The following is an 18668-nucleotide window of genomic DNA, read 5'->3' on the forward strand; positions in this document are numbered from 1 at the left end:
CATGGGGTATTTATTCATCCTAATTATAAATATTCATTAAAATGGGCCTCCTATCTAATACAGAAACAGCACTTTTCCACAGGAAATAATTTGCATGGTCCTGCCTTCTTCTGGAAATCCTCCTATTGTCCTGGAGTGTAAACAAAATGAGGTCTCGCCGGAAATCCTCTTTTTGTCCTGCAGTGTTCCTAAAAAGGGATCTGAGGGGTTACTTTTACTGAGTGCCCCATATAGCTCAGAGGACCTCACCTCAAGCTTTCACTTTTGACAAGAGCTGTTCCTTCTGTTACAGAACTTGTCCGAAACCAACTGGAGTTGTCTTTAACTCTTTCTCCCCTGGTTCGAGCTGCTTTATTTCTCCTGTGGAAATACTTTTACATATTTTTATCATTTTTGCTTATAAGTCTTTAAGCCCTACCCTGCACCTTCAGTCTGTGGTGAAAAGCCACTCTACAGAAAACCAAGCGTCCACAAAACAGCCTTGAAACTTTCCTCAAATAAAGGGACAGAGTTTCTACAGCCTGACCCCCGTGGGGTTTCTCTCTCGAGGTTTCAGAGGACGCAGCTTCCTTTTATCCCAAACTCTTGGCCAGACAATGCCGTCTTCCTTTCTCCATTGGCTGAGGCACAGGGAAGTTGCAGTATATTTATATATTTATAGGGAGCCTTGGAGTGGCTGCCTGGAACAGAAACTAGATACGATTACGAGAATAAAAGTGGGGATTTATTCAAAGCCTTCAATAGACACACCTGGGGCAGGCAGAAGCCTCCAAGAGGCTACACCCAGGATGGACAGTGATCAGGAGTTTTTCATGTATTTATCAGCTTGGTCAATTTACATATCAGGTGTTAATCCTCCAATTGCAGCTTCCGGCAATGAAGTCATATTCCCCCAGTTTGCTAATGCCCCGATTCACTTTTATTGATGCTTTTCAGGACCTGGGACAGTGAGGTGTCCTTGAGTTTCAGGCCTGGACAGGAATTGTTTTGTCTGGACAAAACAGGAGAACAGCAGCTGACAGGCAGGGGAGTTTTAGAGTTCCACACCAAAGCAGTACAGGAGCTGAAAAAGATAAAAGGGAAATCCTAAGGCATCATATATACAGGGATGAGGTTCCCTGTCAGCTGTGTCTCCTCTTGAGGCTGCACAGCCCCAGCTCCTGCAGCCTTGCCTGGTGAGAGAGATGCACCAGTGCCGTCATCATCCTCAGAGCCTGTGGATGGAGGATGATGATCCTGCTGCAGGATCTCCATGTCCCTCCTGTTCTGAGGAGTGCAGAGCTGGACATGGCACTGGACAGTGACGGACATGGCAGTGGACAGGGCTGGATGCAGCACTGGGCAGAGGTGGACACAGCACTGCACACAGCACTCCTGATGTGCCTCACTGGGCAGGGCAGAGGGACACCATCACTCCCTGACCTCCTGGCCCAGCTCCTCCTGATGCCCCCTGGATCCCTCCTGGCCTCAGGCCACACTGCCAGCTCCACTGGTCACCCACCAGCACCCCCAGGTCCCTCTCCAGAGCTGCTCCTGCAGGTCCCCCCACCCAGGGGATGTCACTGGGGACTGTCCCTCCCCAGGGGACAGGACCTGACCTTGCCCTCTGGAACTTCCCAATTTCCAGTCTTTAAGGTCCCCTTGAAGTGCAGGATGTGGCAGGATGCTCTGCCTGCAGTGTGGCCAAGGGACAATTCTCCATTTGTGGTCACTGGGGCTGCATGGAGAGGGGTCTTGTGCTGATTTTGGTGCTGAATTGTCCTGAAACCAGCCCAAATCACCAAGCCCAAATTGACGATTGAGTGTGAAGCACCAGAGCTGGGCCTGGCCGGCCATCAGCTGACCCTGGGAATGTCCAGTCCCCACTCAGACAGAGATTCCTCTCCCGTATTCCTGTTTGGAATGAAATGTGTGTGAGGTCTCTCTCTCAGGAAGGGGAGGCTCCCCAAGGATCCTGGGCCAGGTTGAGAGAAAGAGACGTTCCCAAAAGTGTAGGTGTGGGGAGTGACCTGGAGCCCTGCTTAAGAATTGTCTCTTTTTGCTGGCTGTGACAGAATTCTTTAATGGAAATGTTTTGAAACAATCTATAATAGAGTGGCTTTGCACAATGGCCTTGGTGGCCACAGTGGTCACAGTGGCTGTCGTAGCTTTGTGGCTCAAGGAGTCTTGGTGATGATGGTGGTCACAGCAGCCTCGGTGAATTTAGTGACCGTCGTGGCCAGAGTGGCTGTGGTGACCACAGTGACGACAGCGACCTCGGTGACATTGTCGGCCTCGTGGCTCAGATGATCCCAGTGGCCACTGCCAGGGCTGTGGTGGCCAGCAGGAGTCCTCCGAGGTGGAAGGGGGCGCTGGGGATGCTCCCACCTGTGGGACAGAGAGGGGCATGAGAGGGACCATGGGGGACAAAGAGGGGGTCAGGGCAGCCATAATGGGGGTTAGGAGTGTCAGGGGGTGTGATGGGGGCCATGAGATGACAGGTGACAGGGTGTCGGGGGGGGTATGGGGGGTTACCAGGGCCAGGGAGGTCAGGGGGGTCCTGGTGGTCTTAGGGGTGACAGGGATCAGGGGGAGTCAGGGGGTGCCATGGGGATGCCATGGGAGGACAGGGGACCAGGGAGTGCCATGGGGAGCCGTGGCCCACCCACATCCAACACACAGAGCCCATCCCCACAGCACTGCCTTTGGCAGGGAAGGACAGGGTTGGAATAGGGACATCCCTGTCCCTGTCCCTGTCCCTGTCCCTGTCCCTGTCCCTGTCCCTGTCTCTGTCCCTGTCCCTGTCCTCCCATGGCAGGAGTGTCCCTGTCCCCCCAGATGTGGGGGTCCCCATCCCTGTGCCCTGTCATTGGTGTCCCTGTCTCCATGCCCACAATGGGTGCCCCCAGCCTTGGTGTCCCCAGCACTGGGTGTCTCTCTCCCCACACTCTCAGTGAGTGCCCCTGTCCCTTATGCCCAGTGAGTGTCACTGTGTCCCCTGTGCCCTGTCATGGGTGTCCCCATACCCACAGTGGGTGTCCCCATCCCCCCAGGCTGTCCCCTGTGGTGTCACCTTTCAGCCACTCGCAATTGTATTTGCTGTAGGTCCCGGTGGAGCGGAGCTGGATCTGTGTCTTGTTCCTTTCCCAGGTGAATTCGGTGACCTCAAAGGTCTCAAAGGGTGGGATCACCACCTCCTCATATTTCTGATTTTGGGAGAAAGATGGTATTCCAGCACCATGGCACGTGTGCACCTCGAACTCTATCTCATCTGGGCACCCAATCTCAGTTGTATGTCTCAGCTGTATTCTGAAGAATTCACCGAACCGGACGGTGTCACCGCGCCGCGCCTCAAACCGGGCCCCGCAATCCCGATAGACCACATCCAGACACTGCCCTTTACGAGCGTCCCTCAGCGTGGCCAGGGCATCTGTCAGCAGGAAATGCAGCGTTTTGTACTGGAACTTGTCCTGGTATTGCCGCGGGGAGCGCCCGGCCACACGCACGGCAATATTGAATATGCCGTGTAGGCAGCTATGCGGCGTGAAGGCCGTGATGGCGATGGCCTGGGCTGGGGACGACAGAGGGGACACATGGGACCCCTCACTCTGCCACTGTGCCATGGCACTAGTCCAGACCAAGGCAAAGACAGGATTCTCCTGGAACTCGGAGTGGTTGAGGGCCGGCAATGCCGCGGTCATGGCAGGGCGGCAGTCCCGGTACTGGTCATCGAAGGAGTTCTCAGCCATGTCCAGGGGAAGCACCTCAATGGCTGCAGTGGCCACGGTCATTGCCAGCAGTGCCAGGGTGTGAGCCAGGGGGGCCATGGAGGACAGAGGCCACCAGGAACAGTGTGGGACACTGGGGGACACTGAGGGAACACAGAGGGGACACTGAGTAGACATGGGGAGGGTTCCTCGGTGAGGGACTGGGGAAAGGAGTGGGGTCAGCCCAGGGGGAAGGGAGGCACTCCTGGCAAGGACACCCCTGCACATGTCTGGGCTCCTTGAACCCCAGTCCTGGGGTTACTTTGGCCTCCCCAACATCCCCCAGCCCCACAGGCATCCTAATCCCACAGTCCGTGTCCTCCTGGCCCCCCCTGACGACCAATACTACTGCCATGATTACAAGTCCCCTCAGCCCCCTCAAAATCCCTCCCCAAATCCTGGGGTCACTCCCTGAGCCCCCCAGTGTCCCCTCAGCCCACCCCCAGACCCCAAATCCCACTCCCAGTCCCCAGTTTCCTCAGTGTCACCCCAGGACCTCAATCCAAATCTGGGCACCGCCCCCTGCCCCCCAGTGTCTCCCAGCCCCCCAGGACCCCAATCCCACTCCCACCATCCCATGTTCCCCCTCCCTTTCCCCCAGAGCACCCATGACCCCAATCCCAGTCCTGTGACTCCCCCAGTGTCCCCCCAGGACTGCAATCCCAATCCCACAGACCCCTGTTCCCCCCAAGTGTCCCCAGTGTCCCCCCAGCCCCTGATACCGATAAGGGCCTGGAGTGAACTCCCGGACAGAATTGGAGGGATCACAAAGTTGTAATTCTTGGTCAGCTCGGACTCACAGCGGATCTCTGATGGTCCTGAAAGTCAGGGGGATTTTGCCAAGGGGTATTTATCCATCCTAATTATAAATATTCATTAAAATGGGCCTCCTATCTAATACAGAAACAGCACTTTTCCCTTCAATAATTTGCTGTAATGGTTTCACGTTCTTTGGTGAACAAGAATACCAATTCCTGTTTGCCAGGTTTACTGTAGCAGTTTGAGTGAGTTTTGAAATCATCTACTCCTTTTCCTACTGTGAGATAGTATTAGGACTGAAAGCAAAGCAAAGCCCAAATTATAAAAGTTGTAAAAATACCTACATTAACAAACACTAACAGAAAAGAATGAGAATCAAAACTAAACTTTCACAACACTTCCCCTCTCCTCACAACTATTGGCTTTCCCACTGACAACATAAAGAGACAAAACCTGGGATTTTCACTCCATTTCACCACTCTAAAATAACATTTCATGTGTTCTTAGGAAGGGGACCCTCTCTTAGAAACTCCCATGGAGACACCACCATGAGAAAACAGTTCTCTGCTGGCTCCCATGTCACGAATCTGCAGCCGCCCGGAAACTCTGCAAACCGTGAGGCCCCTGCCATTAGCACCTTTTACCTGCAACTGCGTATGGGCCACATCTGCTTCTGTAAGGGTACCGTTTAAGGATGCCCCTTCTAGCATAAAACAAAGGTTCCCTTCCTCTATCTGCAAAATCATCTTCATCTCAACAAACAGAGGTCTCTTTTTCCCTGGGAGCAAAGGGCTTCATGTCACTTTGTCTTTATCGTCCTCTGTTCAAATGTCTCCATTCAATCTCAATTCTGTCAGTCCATGGCTATGACTAGAACTCTGCACTCCCCTAAAATCATTCTATATTTTCTGGGGAAAGTTTAGTCCATTCTTATGGCCTCACAAGAGAAATCCAAAGTAGGCAACTGCTCAATCTCCCTCCAACCTAAGCCTTTTACTCTCTCTTCGCTGACCTCAGTTTCATTCTGTGTCTCCTTACAGCTCAATCACTGTTCTCACTCAGAGAAGGGCCAGTGCTGCTGTAAATCTCATCTGGCATGGAAAAAGTTAACGTCTCACAGGTCTGCCGAGGGCACGATGCTTCTTGTGGGAACCCCAAAAAACCCCCTCAGGGAAACTTCAGTCTTTGCCCTGTGAAGATTGCCCAGAGTTCCCTGCCCAGGCTCAAAGAGAAGACTTCCTTCGTGGTGCCTTGCACAACTACTGCCGATCTACCCTGGATTGCTTCCTTCATTGGTCACTTAACCCTGCCCTCCCCGACTGTTCGTCCCTCATACCGTTTGTACCCTGTGCCCTCAGACCATCGGCCACTGACCCCATCCTTAACCCCAGAGCAGCACATGGTCTCGGTCGTCTGTCCCCGATCCCTTCGGCATGCTGAAACAAACCTTGCTGGAAAATACCATACAGGAGACCCTCCCTGTCTTTCCTCCGCCGAGGCGTGTGTGTGTGTGCGTGGGCTTGAAGTTTCTGTTCCTCTGGCCTGCTCTGAGCGGCTTCTGAAGGACACGCTTTGAGAAGGGAGCAACATTTTACACTCCGGCCACAATGCTGCAGTTCTTCCCCAGGAAGCGGCTGAAGATGGTAGGGCCAGGCTGCACCGAAGCTGGGCCGAAATCGCGGGGTTCTGGCTGCTGGCGTGGCCCTTGGCCAGCTGTGGAGCCGTTTTTTGGTCTCAGCTGCACGATCTCTCATGCAGCTGGGCTTCTGCCACCACACTTTTCCTCTCCCTGGGAGTCACCAGAGGAGTTGGGGGGGCTCAGCCCCCACAGTCTAGCAGCAGGATGTTGTAACAGCCGCTGGAAACTCCATCTGGGCTGGGACAGAACATATTCTCCTCCCCTCCTCTGCCCGAGAGTGACCGTGAAAGGCTTGGCCGGGCTGGGTCTGGCCCTGGCAGAAGCTGGGCTGTCACCTTACCTCTTCTGAGGATGGAAGGAAAAGGAAGTTCCCAGCCTCATCTCAACCTTTTACGTGTATTCACAAAGACGCCTCCAGCTTCCCCAGTGGTTATATGAGGTGTCAGTACGTCAAAACTGGCCTCTGATTGGTCTCTGTCTTTTGCACAGGAAATTAAGAGCTCCTCATAGGGAAGAGTTTCTTCTTTAACTAAAAATCAAATTGTTTTAACCCAAAATGTTAAGGCATGCCCCTGCCTCTCTCAGGAATTCCTCTTATTTTCCTGGAGAATTCCTAAACAGGGATCTGAGTGGTTATTTTCACTGGGTACCCCAATATCTCAGACAGCCTCACCTCAAACTTCTGCTTTTGGCGCTGCTCCTTCTGTCTTAGAGAACTTGTCAAAACCCACACTGGAGTTTCCTTTAACTCTTTCCCCACTGCTTTGAGCCACATTTATTGTCCTGTGGAAATTCTTTTAATTCTTTTTTCATTTTTTCAGTCAGACTTTCAGCTCTACCCAGCACACTCAGCGTGTGGTGAAAAGCCACTCTATGGAGAGCCAAGAGACCACAAAACAGCCTTGAAACTTTATTGGAATAAAGACACAGAGTTTCCACAGCCAGACCCCTGTGGAGTTTCTCTCTCGAGGTTTCAGAGGACACAGCCTCCTTTTATCCCAACCTCTTGGCCGCACATTGCCCTCTTCCTTTCCCCATTGGCGGAGGCACAGGGAAGGTGCAGTATATTTGTATATTTATAGGATGCCTTGGAGTGGCTGTCTGGAACAGAGGCCAGACACGATTACCAGAATGAAAGCAAGGATTTATTCAAAGCCTTCAGTAGACACACCTGGGGCAGGCACAAGCCACTGAGAGGCTACACCCGAGATGGACGATGGTCAGGAGTTTTTCATATATTTATCGGTTTGGTCAATTTACATATCAGGGGTTAATGCTCCAATTATAGATTCAGGAATGGAAGTCACATTTCCCCAGTTTTCAAATGCCCCAGGTCACTTTTCAGGGCCTGAGACAGGTAGGTGTTCTTGAGTTTCAGGCCTAGACAGGAATTGTTTTGTCTGGATAAAACGGGAGAACAGCAGCTGACAGGCTGTGGAGTTTCTGAGTTCCACACCAAAGCTGTACAGGAGCTGAAAAAGAAAAAACTCAATCCTAACGCATCATATACACAGGGATGAGGTTCCCTGTCAGCTGTGTCTCCTCTTGAGGCTGCACAGCCCCAGCTCCTGCAGCCTTGCCTGGTGAGAGAGATGCACCAGTGCCTTCATCATCCTCAGAGCCTGTGGATGGAGGATGATGATCCTGCTGCAGGATCTCCATGTCCCACCTGTCCTGAGGAGCGCAGAGCTGGACATGGCACTGGACAGAGCTGGACACAGCACTCCTGATGTGCCTCACTGGGCAGGGTAGGGGGGCACCATCACTCCCTGACCTCCTGGCCCAGCTCCTCCTGATGCCCGCTGGATCCCTCCTGGCCCCAGGCCACACGGCCAGCTCCACTGGTCACCCACCAGCACCCCCAGGTCCTTCTCCAGAGCTGCTCCTGCAGGTCCCCCCACCCAGGGGATGGCACTGGGGACTGTCCCTCCCCAGGGGACAGGACCTGACCTTGCCCTCTGGAACCTCCCAGTTTCCAGTCTTTAAGGTCCCCTTGAAGTGCAGGATGTGGCAGGATGCTCTGCCTGCAGTGTGGCCAAGTGACAATTCTCCATTTGTGGCCATCGGGGCTGCATGGAGAGGGGTCTTGTGCGGATTTTGGTGCTGAATTGTCCTGAAACCAGCCCAAATCACCAAGCCCAAATTGACAATTGAGGGTGAAGCAGCAGAGCTGGGCCTGGCCGTACATCAGCTGAACCTGGCCATGTCCAGTCCTTTCTCAGACAGAGATTCCTCTCCCATATTCCTGCTTGGAATGAAATGTGTGTGAGGTCTCTCCCTTGGGAAGGGGAGGCTCCCTAAGGATCCTGCGTCAGGCTGAGAGAAAGAGACGTTCCCAGGAGTGTTGGTATGAGGAGTGACCTGGAGCCCTGCTTAGGAATTGTCTCCTTTTGCTGGCTGTGACAGAATTCTTTAATGGAATTGTTTTGAAATAACCTTTAATAGAATGGCTTTGCACAATGGCCTTGGTGGCCGCAGTGGTCACAGTGGCTGTGGTGGCTGCAGTGACCTCATGGTGGCGATACCGGCCAATGTGGCCATCGTGGCAGTGGTGGCCTTGGTAGCCTTGGTGGCCTCGTTTCTCTGGTGGTCCTGATGGTCTTGGTGATAGAGGTTGCCACAGTGACCACAGTGACCTCAGTGACATTGGTGTCCTTGTAGCTCAGAGGATGTCGGTGGCCGCTGCCGGGACGAGTCATCCAAGGTGGAAGGGGGCGCTGGGGACACTCCCACCTGGGGGACAGAGAGGGAGAATGGACGGCTATAATGGGGTGTTAGAGGAGACAGAAGAGGTGGGGGCCATGAGGTGACAGGGTGTTGGGGGGGATATGGGGGGGTACAGGGGGCCAGGGAGGTGAGGGGGGTCCTGGTGGGCTTAGGGGAGTCAGGGGTTGCCATGGGGGTGACAGGGGGTGACAGGGGTTCAAGGAGTGCCATGGGTGGGTCCCGGCCCACCCACGTCCAGCACACAGGGCCTGTCCCCACAGCACTGCCTTTGGTGGGGAGGGACAGGGTCAGAACAGGGGCGTCCCTGTCCCTCTCCTCCCATGGCAGTGGTTTCCCTGTCCCCTCCCAGATGTGGGGGTCCTCATCCCTGTGCCCATTCATGGGCGTTCTGTCCCTGTGTCTGCAATGGGTGTCCCCAAACTTGGTGTCCCCAGCACAAGGCACCCACAAACACAAAGTAGGTGTCCTTCTCCCGCATCCCCAGTGGGTGTCATTGTGTCCCCTGTCCCTTATCATGGGTGTCCCCATCCCCCCAGGCTGTCCCCTGTGGTGTCACCTTTCAGCCACTCGCAGTTGTATTTGCTGGAGGTCCCGGTGGAGCGGAGCCCAATCCATGCCCTCTTCCCATCCCAGACGACTTGAGTGACCTCGAAGGTCTCGAAGGGTGGGATCAGCACCTCCTCCTCCATTTGATACATGGAGAATCCCCGAATGTCCACGCCATGGCACGTGTGCACCTGGAATATGGTGTCTGTACCAAATTTCTGAGCAATTTCTTTACGCAGCGACGTCGATGTGAATTGACCGAACCGGACCCTCTGGCCACGCCGCGCCTTGAAATGAGTGCCACGCACACCCCGGAACACGTAGCGACACTGTGCGTTCTGAGCGTGCCTCAGTGTCACCAGTGCCTGGGTCAGCAGGAAATGAAACGTTTTGAAGTGGAAGTTCTTTCGGTATTCCTGGGGGGAGCGCCCGGCCTTGCGCACGGCCGCGTTGAACTGCTGGTAAATGTCCTTGCTTGAGTAGGCCATGACAGCAATGGCCTGCTCTGGGGACGACAGAGGGAACACACGGGAGCCCCGCTTCTGCCACTCAGCCTTGGTCTTCACCCAGACCCGGGCAAAGAGAGGATTCCTCTGGAACTCATAGCGGTTGAGGGCCGGAAACGCTGCAGTCATGGCAGAGCCGCAGCCCTGGTACTGGTCATCAAAGGAGTCCCAGGCCATGTCCAGGGGAATGACCTTGATGGCCACAGTGGCAACGGTCATTGCCAGCAGTGCCAGGGTGTGAGCCAGGGGGGCCATGGCAGGGAGAGGCCACTGGGAACAGTGTGTGACACTGGGGGAGAAAGGGGACAGACTGAGGGGACACTGAGTGCACATGGGAAGGGTTCCTGTGAGGGACTGAGGAGGGAACTGGGGTAAACCCAGGCAAAGGGGAGCAGCTCTGGCTTGAAGAACCCGGGACACATCCTGGGATGCTGATCCTAAATCCTGGGGTCATTCCTGGACTGCCCAGAGGCCCTCAGATTGCCACAACAACAATCCCACTCTCATGATCCATGTCCTCCATCCTTAGTGTCCTCTGGCCCCCCAGGATATTGAGTCAAATTCTTGGGGCATGCACTGGCTCCCAGCAGTGCCCCCCATGACCCCAGTCCCACCCACACACTGCTCCCCCTGGACTGCACTTCTGAGTCTTCCCCTGTGTCGTCCCTGTGTCCACCAGCCCCATAATCCCACTCCCAGTCCTGTGTCCCTTCCCCCATGGATGTCAACCCAGCCCCTCTGCAGTTCCCCAGCCCAAACCCTGGGGTCAATCCCTGACCTCCCCAGTGGCCCCTCAGTGCCCCACCCACCTCAGCTCCCAATCCCAATCCCAGTCCTGTGTTTACAATCCCAGTGTCCCCCCAGTGTCATCCCTGTGCCCATCAGCCCCATAACCCCAGTCCCGCGACCCTTCCATCCTGAATCTAACCCCAGCCCCTCCGCAGTTCCCCAGCCCAAACCCTGGAGTCAATCCCTGACCTCCCCAGTGGCCCCTCAGTGCCCCACCCACCTCAGCTCCCAATCCCAATCCCAGTCCTGTGTTTACAATCCCAGTGTCCCCCCAGTGCTCCCCAGGACCTCAATCCTGCTCCCACACCTCTGCAGCCCTCTTATCACCCCGGACCCCTCAGGAACCTCACCCAAATTCCTAAAGCCAAGCCCTCACTCCCACAGTCTCCCCCAGCATCCACTCCCAACCCCAATTTCATCCCCAGTCCCATGACACATTTCAGTGTCACCCAAAGACGCCAACCTAATTCTGGGGATCACCCCGTGCTCCCACAATGTCCCCCTGGATCCCCCTATGTCCCCAGTCCCTGTCCCATGAACCCCCCGAGTGTCCCCAGTGTCCCCCCAGCCCCTGATACCGAAATGGGATGGAGTGAACTCCAGGACAGAACTGGAGGGATCACAAAGCCCGAATTCTTGATCAGCTCAGACTCACGGCAGATGTCTCCTGGTCCTGCAGCTCAGGGGGATTTTGCCATGGGGAATTTATCCACCAGAATCATAAATATTCATTACAATGACCTTCTTATCTAATACAGATGCATCACTTTCCCTGGAAATAATTTGCATGGCTCCGCCTACTCCTGGAAGTCCTCTTCTGGTACTGGAGGGTCATCCAGAGGGGTTTCTAGGGGTCATTTTCACTGAGGGCCCCAATATCACAGATGACCTCACCTGAAGCTTTTGCTTTGGGCAGGAGCTGCTCCTTCAGTGGTCCAGAACTCACCAAAACCCCCTCACTGGAGTTCCCTTTATCTCTTCCTCCACAGGCTCCAGACACTTTTAGCCTCAGTATCCACACTTTTACATCCTTTCTTCCTTTTGCTAGTCAGTCATTAAGCCCTATCCAGCACCTTCTGGTGAATCTGAAACTTTCTGTTCTCTCTTCTATTTCTCAGCCCCAGGACCCCAATCCCACCATCCCATCTGCCCCCAGTGCCCCCCAGCCCCACTCCCCACTGCTCACTCAGTTGCTGTCACACCTCACACACCAAATGTGGTCCCCTATCAGATGACATCCCTGTAGATGTCACCCCGAACCTGCCAATGATCTCCTTGGGGAGTGCCTGGGTGATTTCCCCGGCCCTGTTGGTGCAGCAGGAGAAGTTCTGGACCCTAAACAAGGGATCCACCAACACCAGGAGATACTTGAACCCTTGTTGGCGTGGTGGCTTAGAAAATCCATTTGCCAGGAATCCTCGGCAGTGTTTCCTCTTTCAGTGATCCCTGCAGCTGATGGGTTTGAATTCACAGGGTTCTGTTTCAAACACACCGGGCATTGTTCTGTGCCAGACCGGACAATTCTGTCCTACGGACACCGAGTATCTGAGGCCGCAGAGCAGTCCCCATCCCATCGATTCCCCAGAGGTTTGCTGGGGCTTTTCTCCTTTACAAATGGCAGCATCGGTTGGGGTGGGTCTGACCTGGTTATTGGCAGCTACAGCTCACCCACTCACCCCCCCTCTTTTCTGTGGGCTTTTAGATAAGCAGCCAATTTTCAATCTGCCCAACTCTATCCAAACCTCACATCTGGAGGTGAAATTCCTTTCTCAGGAATTGACACCAGGATGCTTTGTTGCGGAACCTCTTGTGCAGCTTTATTGCCAGTCTATTTCTCACACGGATTTGGCAATCCCCAAGGCAGTTTGCCCTGGGCTGTGGTACATTTTGGGCAGCTGGGAGGTGTCGAGGAGGCACATTTATTTCTTTTTTATATTTCTTCAGAAATCCCTGTGCTGTTAATAGACCTCTTTCTTTCCATATGGCTCCATGGGCATGAACAATGCTCAAAGCAGATGGCAAGTGAGTTCCTCTGTTTGCTCTTTTTCCTGCTGCCAATTCCAGAGTTCTTTGTAACACTGCGAGCTCCGCCCTTTGATCTGCATCTTCTTGCAGTTATGGCGAGCAGAGCACATACCAAAAACTTCTATCGCTGGTTGGATTTTCTGGCCTCTTGGATGGGGAGAACAGTCACTGCTATGGGTCACAGGCCTCCAGAGCGATTCTGGCTGATTGAGCTGTTTTGAAAAGCACCCCACAGGTCTCCTGAAGTCTCCCCAACAAAGGAGACCCCAGAATGACCTTTGATTTTGACTCCCAAAAATGGACACGTGTAACTTTCTGTAACTCAGAGATGGCCCTGGATGTCTTCATGTCCCATGGGATTTTCTGACTTACACCAAGCCCTTTGATCATTTTGTGCAGCAACAACAGGACAGGGCCCTGGGCGTCCTGGCTCAGAAGGTGGGGGAGACTTCAGGAGAGACCTGTGGGGTGCTTCTCCAAGCAGTTCGATCAGCCAGGATCGGCCTGTGTGCCTGTGAGCAGTAGCAGTGACTGCTCTCCTCATCCAAGACGCCAGAAAATCCAACCAGGGATAAAAGTTTTTGGTATGTGCTCTGCTCGCCATAACTGCAAGAAGATGCAGATCAAAGGGCGGAGCTTGCAGTGTTACAAAGAGCTCTGGAATTGGCAGCAGGAAAAAGAGCAAACAGAGGAACTCACTTGCCATCTGCTTTGAGCATTGTTCATGCCCATGGAGCCATATGGAAAGAAAGAGGTCTATTAACAGCACAGGGATTTCTGAAGAAATATAAAAAAGAAATAAATGTGCCTCCTCGACACCTCCCAGCTGCCCAAAATGTACCACAGCCCAGGGCAAACTGCCTTGGGGTTTGCCAAATCCGTGTGAGAAATAGACTGGCAATAAAGCTGTACGAAAGGTTCCGCAACAAAGCATCCTGGTGTCAATTCCTGAGAAAGGAATTTCACCTCCAGATGTGAGGCTTGGATAGAATTGGGCAGATTGAAAATTGGCTGCTTATCTAAAAGCCCACAGAAAAGAGGGGGGGTGAGTGGGTGAGCTGTAGCTGCCAATAACCAGGTCAGGCCCACCCCAACTGATGCTGCCATTTGTAAAGGAGAAAAGCCCCAGCAAACCTCTGGGGAATCGATGGGATGGGGACTGCTCTGCGGCCTCAGATACTCCATGTCTGTAGGACAGAATTGTCAGGTCTGGCACAGAACAATGCCCGGTGTGTTTGAAACAGAACCCTGTGAATTCAAACCCATCAGCTGCAGGGATCACTGAAAGAGGAAACACTGCCGGGGATTCCTGGCAAATGGATTTTCTGAGCCACCACGCCAACAAGGGTTCAGGTATCTCCTGGTGTTGGTGGATCCCTTGTTTAGGGTCCAGAACTTCTCCTGCTGCCCCAACAGAGCCGGGGAAGTCACCCAGGCACTCCCCAAGGAGATCATTGGCAGGTTCGGGGTGACATCTACAGGGATGTCATCTGATAGGGGACCACATTTGGTGTGTGAGGTGTGACAGCAACTGAGTGAGGAGTGGGGAGTGGGACTTGGGGGCACTGGGGGCAGATGGGATGGTGGGATTGGGGTCCTGGGGCTGAGAAATAGGGGAGAGAACAGAAAGTTTCAGATTCACCAGAAGGTGTTGGATAGGGCTTAATGACTGACTAGCAAAAGGAAGAAAGGATGTAAAAGTGTGGATACTGAGGCTAAATGTGTCTGGAGCCTGTGGAGGAAGAGATAAAGGGAACTCCAGTGAGGGGGTTTTGGTGAGTTCTGGACCACCGAAGGAGCAGCTCCTGCCCAAAGCAAAAGCTTCAGGTGAGGTCATCTGGGATATTGGGGCCCTCAGTGAAAATGACCCCCAGAAACCCCTCTGGATGACCCTCCAGTACCAGAAGAGGACTTCCAGGAGTAGGCGGAGCCATGCAAATTATTTCCAGGGAAAGTGATGCAACTGTATTAGATAAGAAGGTCATTGTAATGAATATTTATGATTCTGGTGGATAAATTCCCCATTCCAAAGTCCCTCCTGAGCTGCAGGACCAGGAGACATCTGCCGTGAGTCTGAGCTGATCAAGAATTCGGGCTTTGTGATCCCTCCAGTTCTGTCCTGGAGTTCACTCCATCCCATTTCGGTATCAGGGGCTGGGGGGACACTGGGGACACTCGGGGGGTTCATGGGACAGGGACTGGGGACATAGGGGGATCCAGGGGGACATTGTGGGAGCACGGGGTGATCCCCAGAATTAGGTTGGCGTCTTTGGGTGACACTGAAATGTGTCATGGGACTGGGGATGAAATTGGGGTTGGGAGTGGATGCTGGGGGAGACTGTGGGAGTGAGGGCTTGGCTTTTGGAATTTGGGTGAGGTTCCTGAGGGGCCCGGGGTGATAAGAGGGCTGCAGAGGTGTGGGAGCAGAATTGAGGTCCTGGGGAGCACTGGGGGGACACTGGGATTGTAAACACAGGACTGGGATTGGGATTGGGAGCTGAGGTGGGTGGGGCACTGAGGGGCCTCTGGGGAGGTCAGGGATTGACCCCAGGGTTTGGGCTGGGGAACTGTGGAGGGGCTGGGGTTAGATTCAGGATGGATGGGTCGCGGGACTGGGGTTATGGGGCTGATGGGCACAGGGATGACACTGGGGAGGACACAGAAGTGGAGGCGAGGGGGGCACTGTGGGAGTGTGACTGGAGTTATGGGAGGCACTGTTGTGGTGACTGGGAGTGACCCCAGAATTTGAATCATGGTCCTGGGGGTCTGACGGAGACTGAGGACTCCAGGAATGACCCCAGGATTTGGGATCAGCATCCCAGGATTTGTCCAGGCATTATCTAGCCTGAGCTGCCCCCTTTGCCTGGGTTTACCCAGTTCCCTTCCTCAGTCCCTCACATAGGAACCCTTCCCATGTGCCCTCAATATCCCCTCAGTGTGTCCCCTCTCTGTCCCTCAGTGTCCCACACTGCTCCTGGTGGCCTCTCTTCTCCATGGCCCCCCTGGATCACACCCTGGCACTGCTGGCAATGACTGTGGCCACTGTGGCCATCAATGTGGCTCCCCTGGACATGGCCCGGGAGTCCTTTGATGACCAGTACCGGGGCTGCGGCCCTGCCATGACTGCGGCATTACCAGCCCTCAACCGCTCCGAGTTCCAGAAGAATCCTCTCTTTGCCCGGGTCTGGGTGAAGGCCAAGGCTGAGTGGCGCAAGAGGGGCTCCCGTGTGTTCCCTCTGTCGTCCCCAGACCAGGCCATTGCTGTCATGGCCTACTCAAGCAAGGACATTTACCAGCAGTTCAACGCGGCCGTGCGCAAGGCCGGGCGCTCTCCCCAGGAATACCGAAAGAACTTCCACTTCAAAACGTTTCATTTCCTGCTGACCAAGGCACTGGTGGCGCTGAGGCACGCTCAGAACGCACAGTGTCGCCACGTGTTCCGGGGTGTGCATGACGTCCGGTTCGAGGCGCGGCGTGGCCAGAGGGTCCGGTTTGGTCAATTCACATCAACATCGCTGAGCAAAGAGATTGCCCAGAAATACGGGACGGACACGATATTCCAGGTGCACACATGCCATGGCGTGGATATCCAGGCTTTTTCCTTCTATCATAGCAACCGTGAGGTGCTGATCCCACCATATGAAACCTTTGAGGTCACCCAAGTTGTCCGGCAGGGTCAGAGGGCATGGATCTGGCTCCGCTCCACCGGGACATTCAGCAAACACAACTGCGTGTTGCTGTGAGGTGATGCCGCAGCAGACAGCCTGGGGGCATGGGAACCCCTGTGGAATCCTTTGAACCCCTCAGGGGAATCCCCAGGGCCTTGCTCTGGAAGGATATACCATAGAGTCTGCTCCTAGGCTGAAAGAAAAGACTTTCCCCATGGTGCCTTGCAACACCATGTGATCTACCCCAGATTTGCTCTCCCCTTATGCCCCTAGTTCTTGTGGTTTCTCCTCTCCCTCTTTCCCCATTGGTTGTGGTATCCCTGGTGGCCTTCCCTGTGTTCTCTACAGAGCACATCCTTTGCCCTGCGCTTTGTACCGCCCCTGTGCCCTCAGACCTTTGGGTTTTCTGACCCCATACTTAAGCCTGTGGCCAGCACATGATCTGGGTCTTTTGCCCCTGATTCCGTTCTGCATGGTGAAGGTAATAAACCCATGCTGGGATTCATCATCCAAAAAGCCCTTCTTGCCTCTCTTGGCTGAGCTCGCTGTGGTGTGTGCGGTGTGTGGACTTGGCTGCTTTGCCTGAGTGCTTACCTAAGCGGCTTCTCCAAAAGAGAGGCTTCTTGGGAATAGCAGCAGCAATCCCCACCTAAATCTCACATTGCTGCAGACACCCACTGTGGCCATTATAAGGCAAAGGGGACAATGACACTCACCGGGGATGGGGGACAGGGACACTTGCTTTTGGTGGGAGGACAAGGACAACGAGTGTTGGGGACAAGGACAGAGATACCCAGTGCTGGGGACACCCACTATGGGGACAAGGGACGAGTGAATTGTTAAAATTGATATGATCATGGACAAAGACCCACTAACTAAAGTTAGAAGGTGGTATGTTTATTAAGATGCCAGTGGGCTGCACGGGAGCAATGTGTGTGCAATTCCTCTCTTGAATTGGGTCGGTGGTCTCCAACTGGGGCAGTGGTCTCAGGGGAGGAAGTCAGGAATGTCTTCATCACAACGACCTGTCTACCCTCTCATTGCTGGCAGGGCCTTTGTGACCCTCTGGCACACTCCAATATCCCCTGCTTCCTGATTAATCCATATGAAGTCCAGGTGCTGGTCACGGTTCCGTTGGTTTCAATCTGTTCATATAACGGTTCATCAATTCCATTTCCTTCTATCAACAAAACTAGAACAAGCTCATAATGGCAAGCAATACAACAATTAGCTCTAGCCTGAACATCTGATAATCACTAACCTATCTTTTGTTTATCTAACTTGAATCCTGATCAATATAAATTGCTTCTAACCCTTGGCTAAAATTCTTACTCTTTAAAATCATGATTCAGAACTGGTTGGCCAGAGAAGCTGTGACTGAGCAGTCCATGGCTGCGTCCAAGGCCAGGCTGGGGGTCCTGGAGCAGCCTGGGCCAGGGGAAGATGTCCCTGCCCATGGCAGGGCTGGCACCGGACGGGCTTTAAGGTGGCTCCATCCCAAACCATTGCAGAGCCCCGGGGCCGGCATGGGGCTGTGCAGCGACTCAGCAGCGCCGTAAGCTCGTGCTGCCGCCTGGTGGTGGCACCCGGAACTGCATCTGGGGGCGGCACATGCACAGTGCCGCTGTTTCACTGTAACCAATAAGGCCTCCTGTGACCACCATCATCACCAAGACTCCCTGAGCCACAAGGCTCCCACAGCCACTGTGACCATTGTGGCCACCAAGGCCGATGTGCAAAACAACTCTATTAAAAATTCTTTCAAAACAATTCCATTAAACAATTCTTTCCAAGGCAGCAAAAAGAAACAATTCCTAAGCAGGGCTCCAGGTCACTCCCCAAACCAACACTCATGGGATCGTCTTTTTCTGTCAGCCTTGCCCAGGATCTTTGGGGAGCCTCCCCTTCCCGAGGGAGGAACCTCACACACATTTCATTCCAAATAGGAATATGGGAGAGGAATCTTTTGGGGTTGGTGATTTGGGCTGTTTTTAGCCCTGTTTAGCACCAGTGCCATTGCCTGGCTGGGGGGGGACCTGCTGGAGCAGCTGTGGAAGCTTTACCCAACATGCTGGAGGTGCTGGGTGGAGATAAAGACTTATTTAAAGAATGATAAAAGAATGTAAAAATATTTACACCAGACAATAAACATGGCTGGAACCAGGGAAGAAAGACAAAGGGAAATCCACTGGGGTTTTGGCAAGTTCTCTAATAGAAGAAGCAGTGCCTGCCAGAAGTGGAAGTTCGAGGTGTGGTCATCTGA

General features: G+C 53.8%; 3 protein-coding genes across 3 annotated transcripts; 1 reads left to right on the forward strand and 2 right to left on the reverse strand.

Annotated features, from left to right (window-relative positions):
• Positions 1 to 1983: 1983 nt before the first annotated feature.
• Positions 1984 to 6480, reverse strand: LOC136300342 (erythroblast NAD(P)(+)--arginine ADP-ribosyltransferase-like). The gene is made up of 4 exons (XM_066202718.1): positions 5953 to 6480; positions 4469 to 4564; positions 3053 to 3850; positions 1984 to 2367 (listed from the first exon to the last, which is right to left on the reverse strand). Exons 1-4 carry the CDS (start codon positions 6257 to 6259, stop codon positions 2282 to 2284), a joined length of 1287 nt encoding a protein of 428 aa, XP_066058815.1. The 5' UTR covers positions 6260 to 6480; the 3' UTR covers positions 1984 to 2281.
• Positions 6481 to 9248: 2768 nt separating this feature from the next.
• LOC136302702 (NAD(P)(+)--arginine ADP-ribosyltransferase 2-like) lies at positions 9249 to 10178 on the reverse strand. Its single transcript, XM_066206234.1, has 2 exons — positions 9400 to 10178; positions 9249 to 9297 (listed from the first exon to the last, which is right to left on the reverse strand). Exons 1-2 carry the CDS (start codon positions 10176 to 10178, stop codon positions 9249 to 9251), a joined length of 828 nt encoding a protein of 275 aa, XP_066062331.1.
• Positions 10179 to 15730: 5552 nt separating this feature from the next.
• On the forward strand, positions 15731 to 16480 carry LOC136302846 (NAD(P)(+)--arginine ADP-ribosyltransferase 2-like). Its single transcript, XM_066206469.1, has one exon. The coding sequence runs from the start codon at positions 15731 to 15733 to the stop codon at positions 16478 to 16480; it is 750 nt and encodes a 249-aa protein (XP_066062566.1).
• Positions 16481 to 18668: the final 2188 nt, after the last annotated feature.

Source organism: Chamaea fasciata, unplaced genomic scaffold, assembly GCF_029207755.1.
Source record: "Chamaea fasciata isolate MVZ Bird 193981 ecotype frontalis unplaced genomic scaffold, bChaFas1.0.hap1 SCAF_1, whole genome shotgun sequence".
In the NCBI taxonomy this organism is placed as follows: Eukaryota; Metazoa; Chordata; class Aves; order Passeriformes; family Sylviidae; genus Chamaea; species Chamaea fasciata.

Coding starts and splice junctions, on each gene's coding strand:
- LOC136300342 (XM_066202718.1), bottom strand. CDS start 6,259: ATGAGAGATCGTGCAGCTGAGACCAAAAAACGGCTCCACAGCTGGCCA. Junction 4,565..5,952: donor GTATGGTATTTTCCAGCAAG/GTTTGTTTCAGC, acceptor CCTGACTTTCAG/GACCATCAGAGATCCGCTGT. Junction 3,851..4,468: donor TTCACTCCAGGCCCTTATCG/GTATCAGGGGCT, acceptor GTGTTCCCTCAG/TGTCCCCCAGTGTCCCACAC.
- LOC136302846 (XM_066206469.1), top strand. CDS start 15,731: ATGGCCCCCCTGGATCACACCCTGGCACTGCTGGCAATGACTGTGGCC.
- LOC136302702 (XM_066206234.1), bottom strand. CDS start 10,178: ATGGCCCCCCTGGCTCACACCCTGGCACTGCTGGCAATGACCGTTGCC. Junction 9,298..9,399: donor ACAGGGGACAGCCTGGGGGG/ATGGGGACACCC, acceptor TGTGCTGGGGAC/ACCAAGTTTGGGGACACCCA.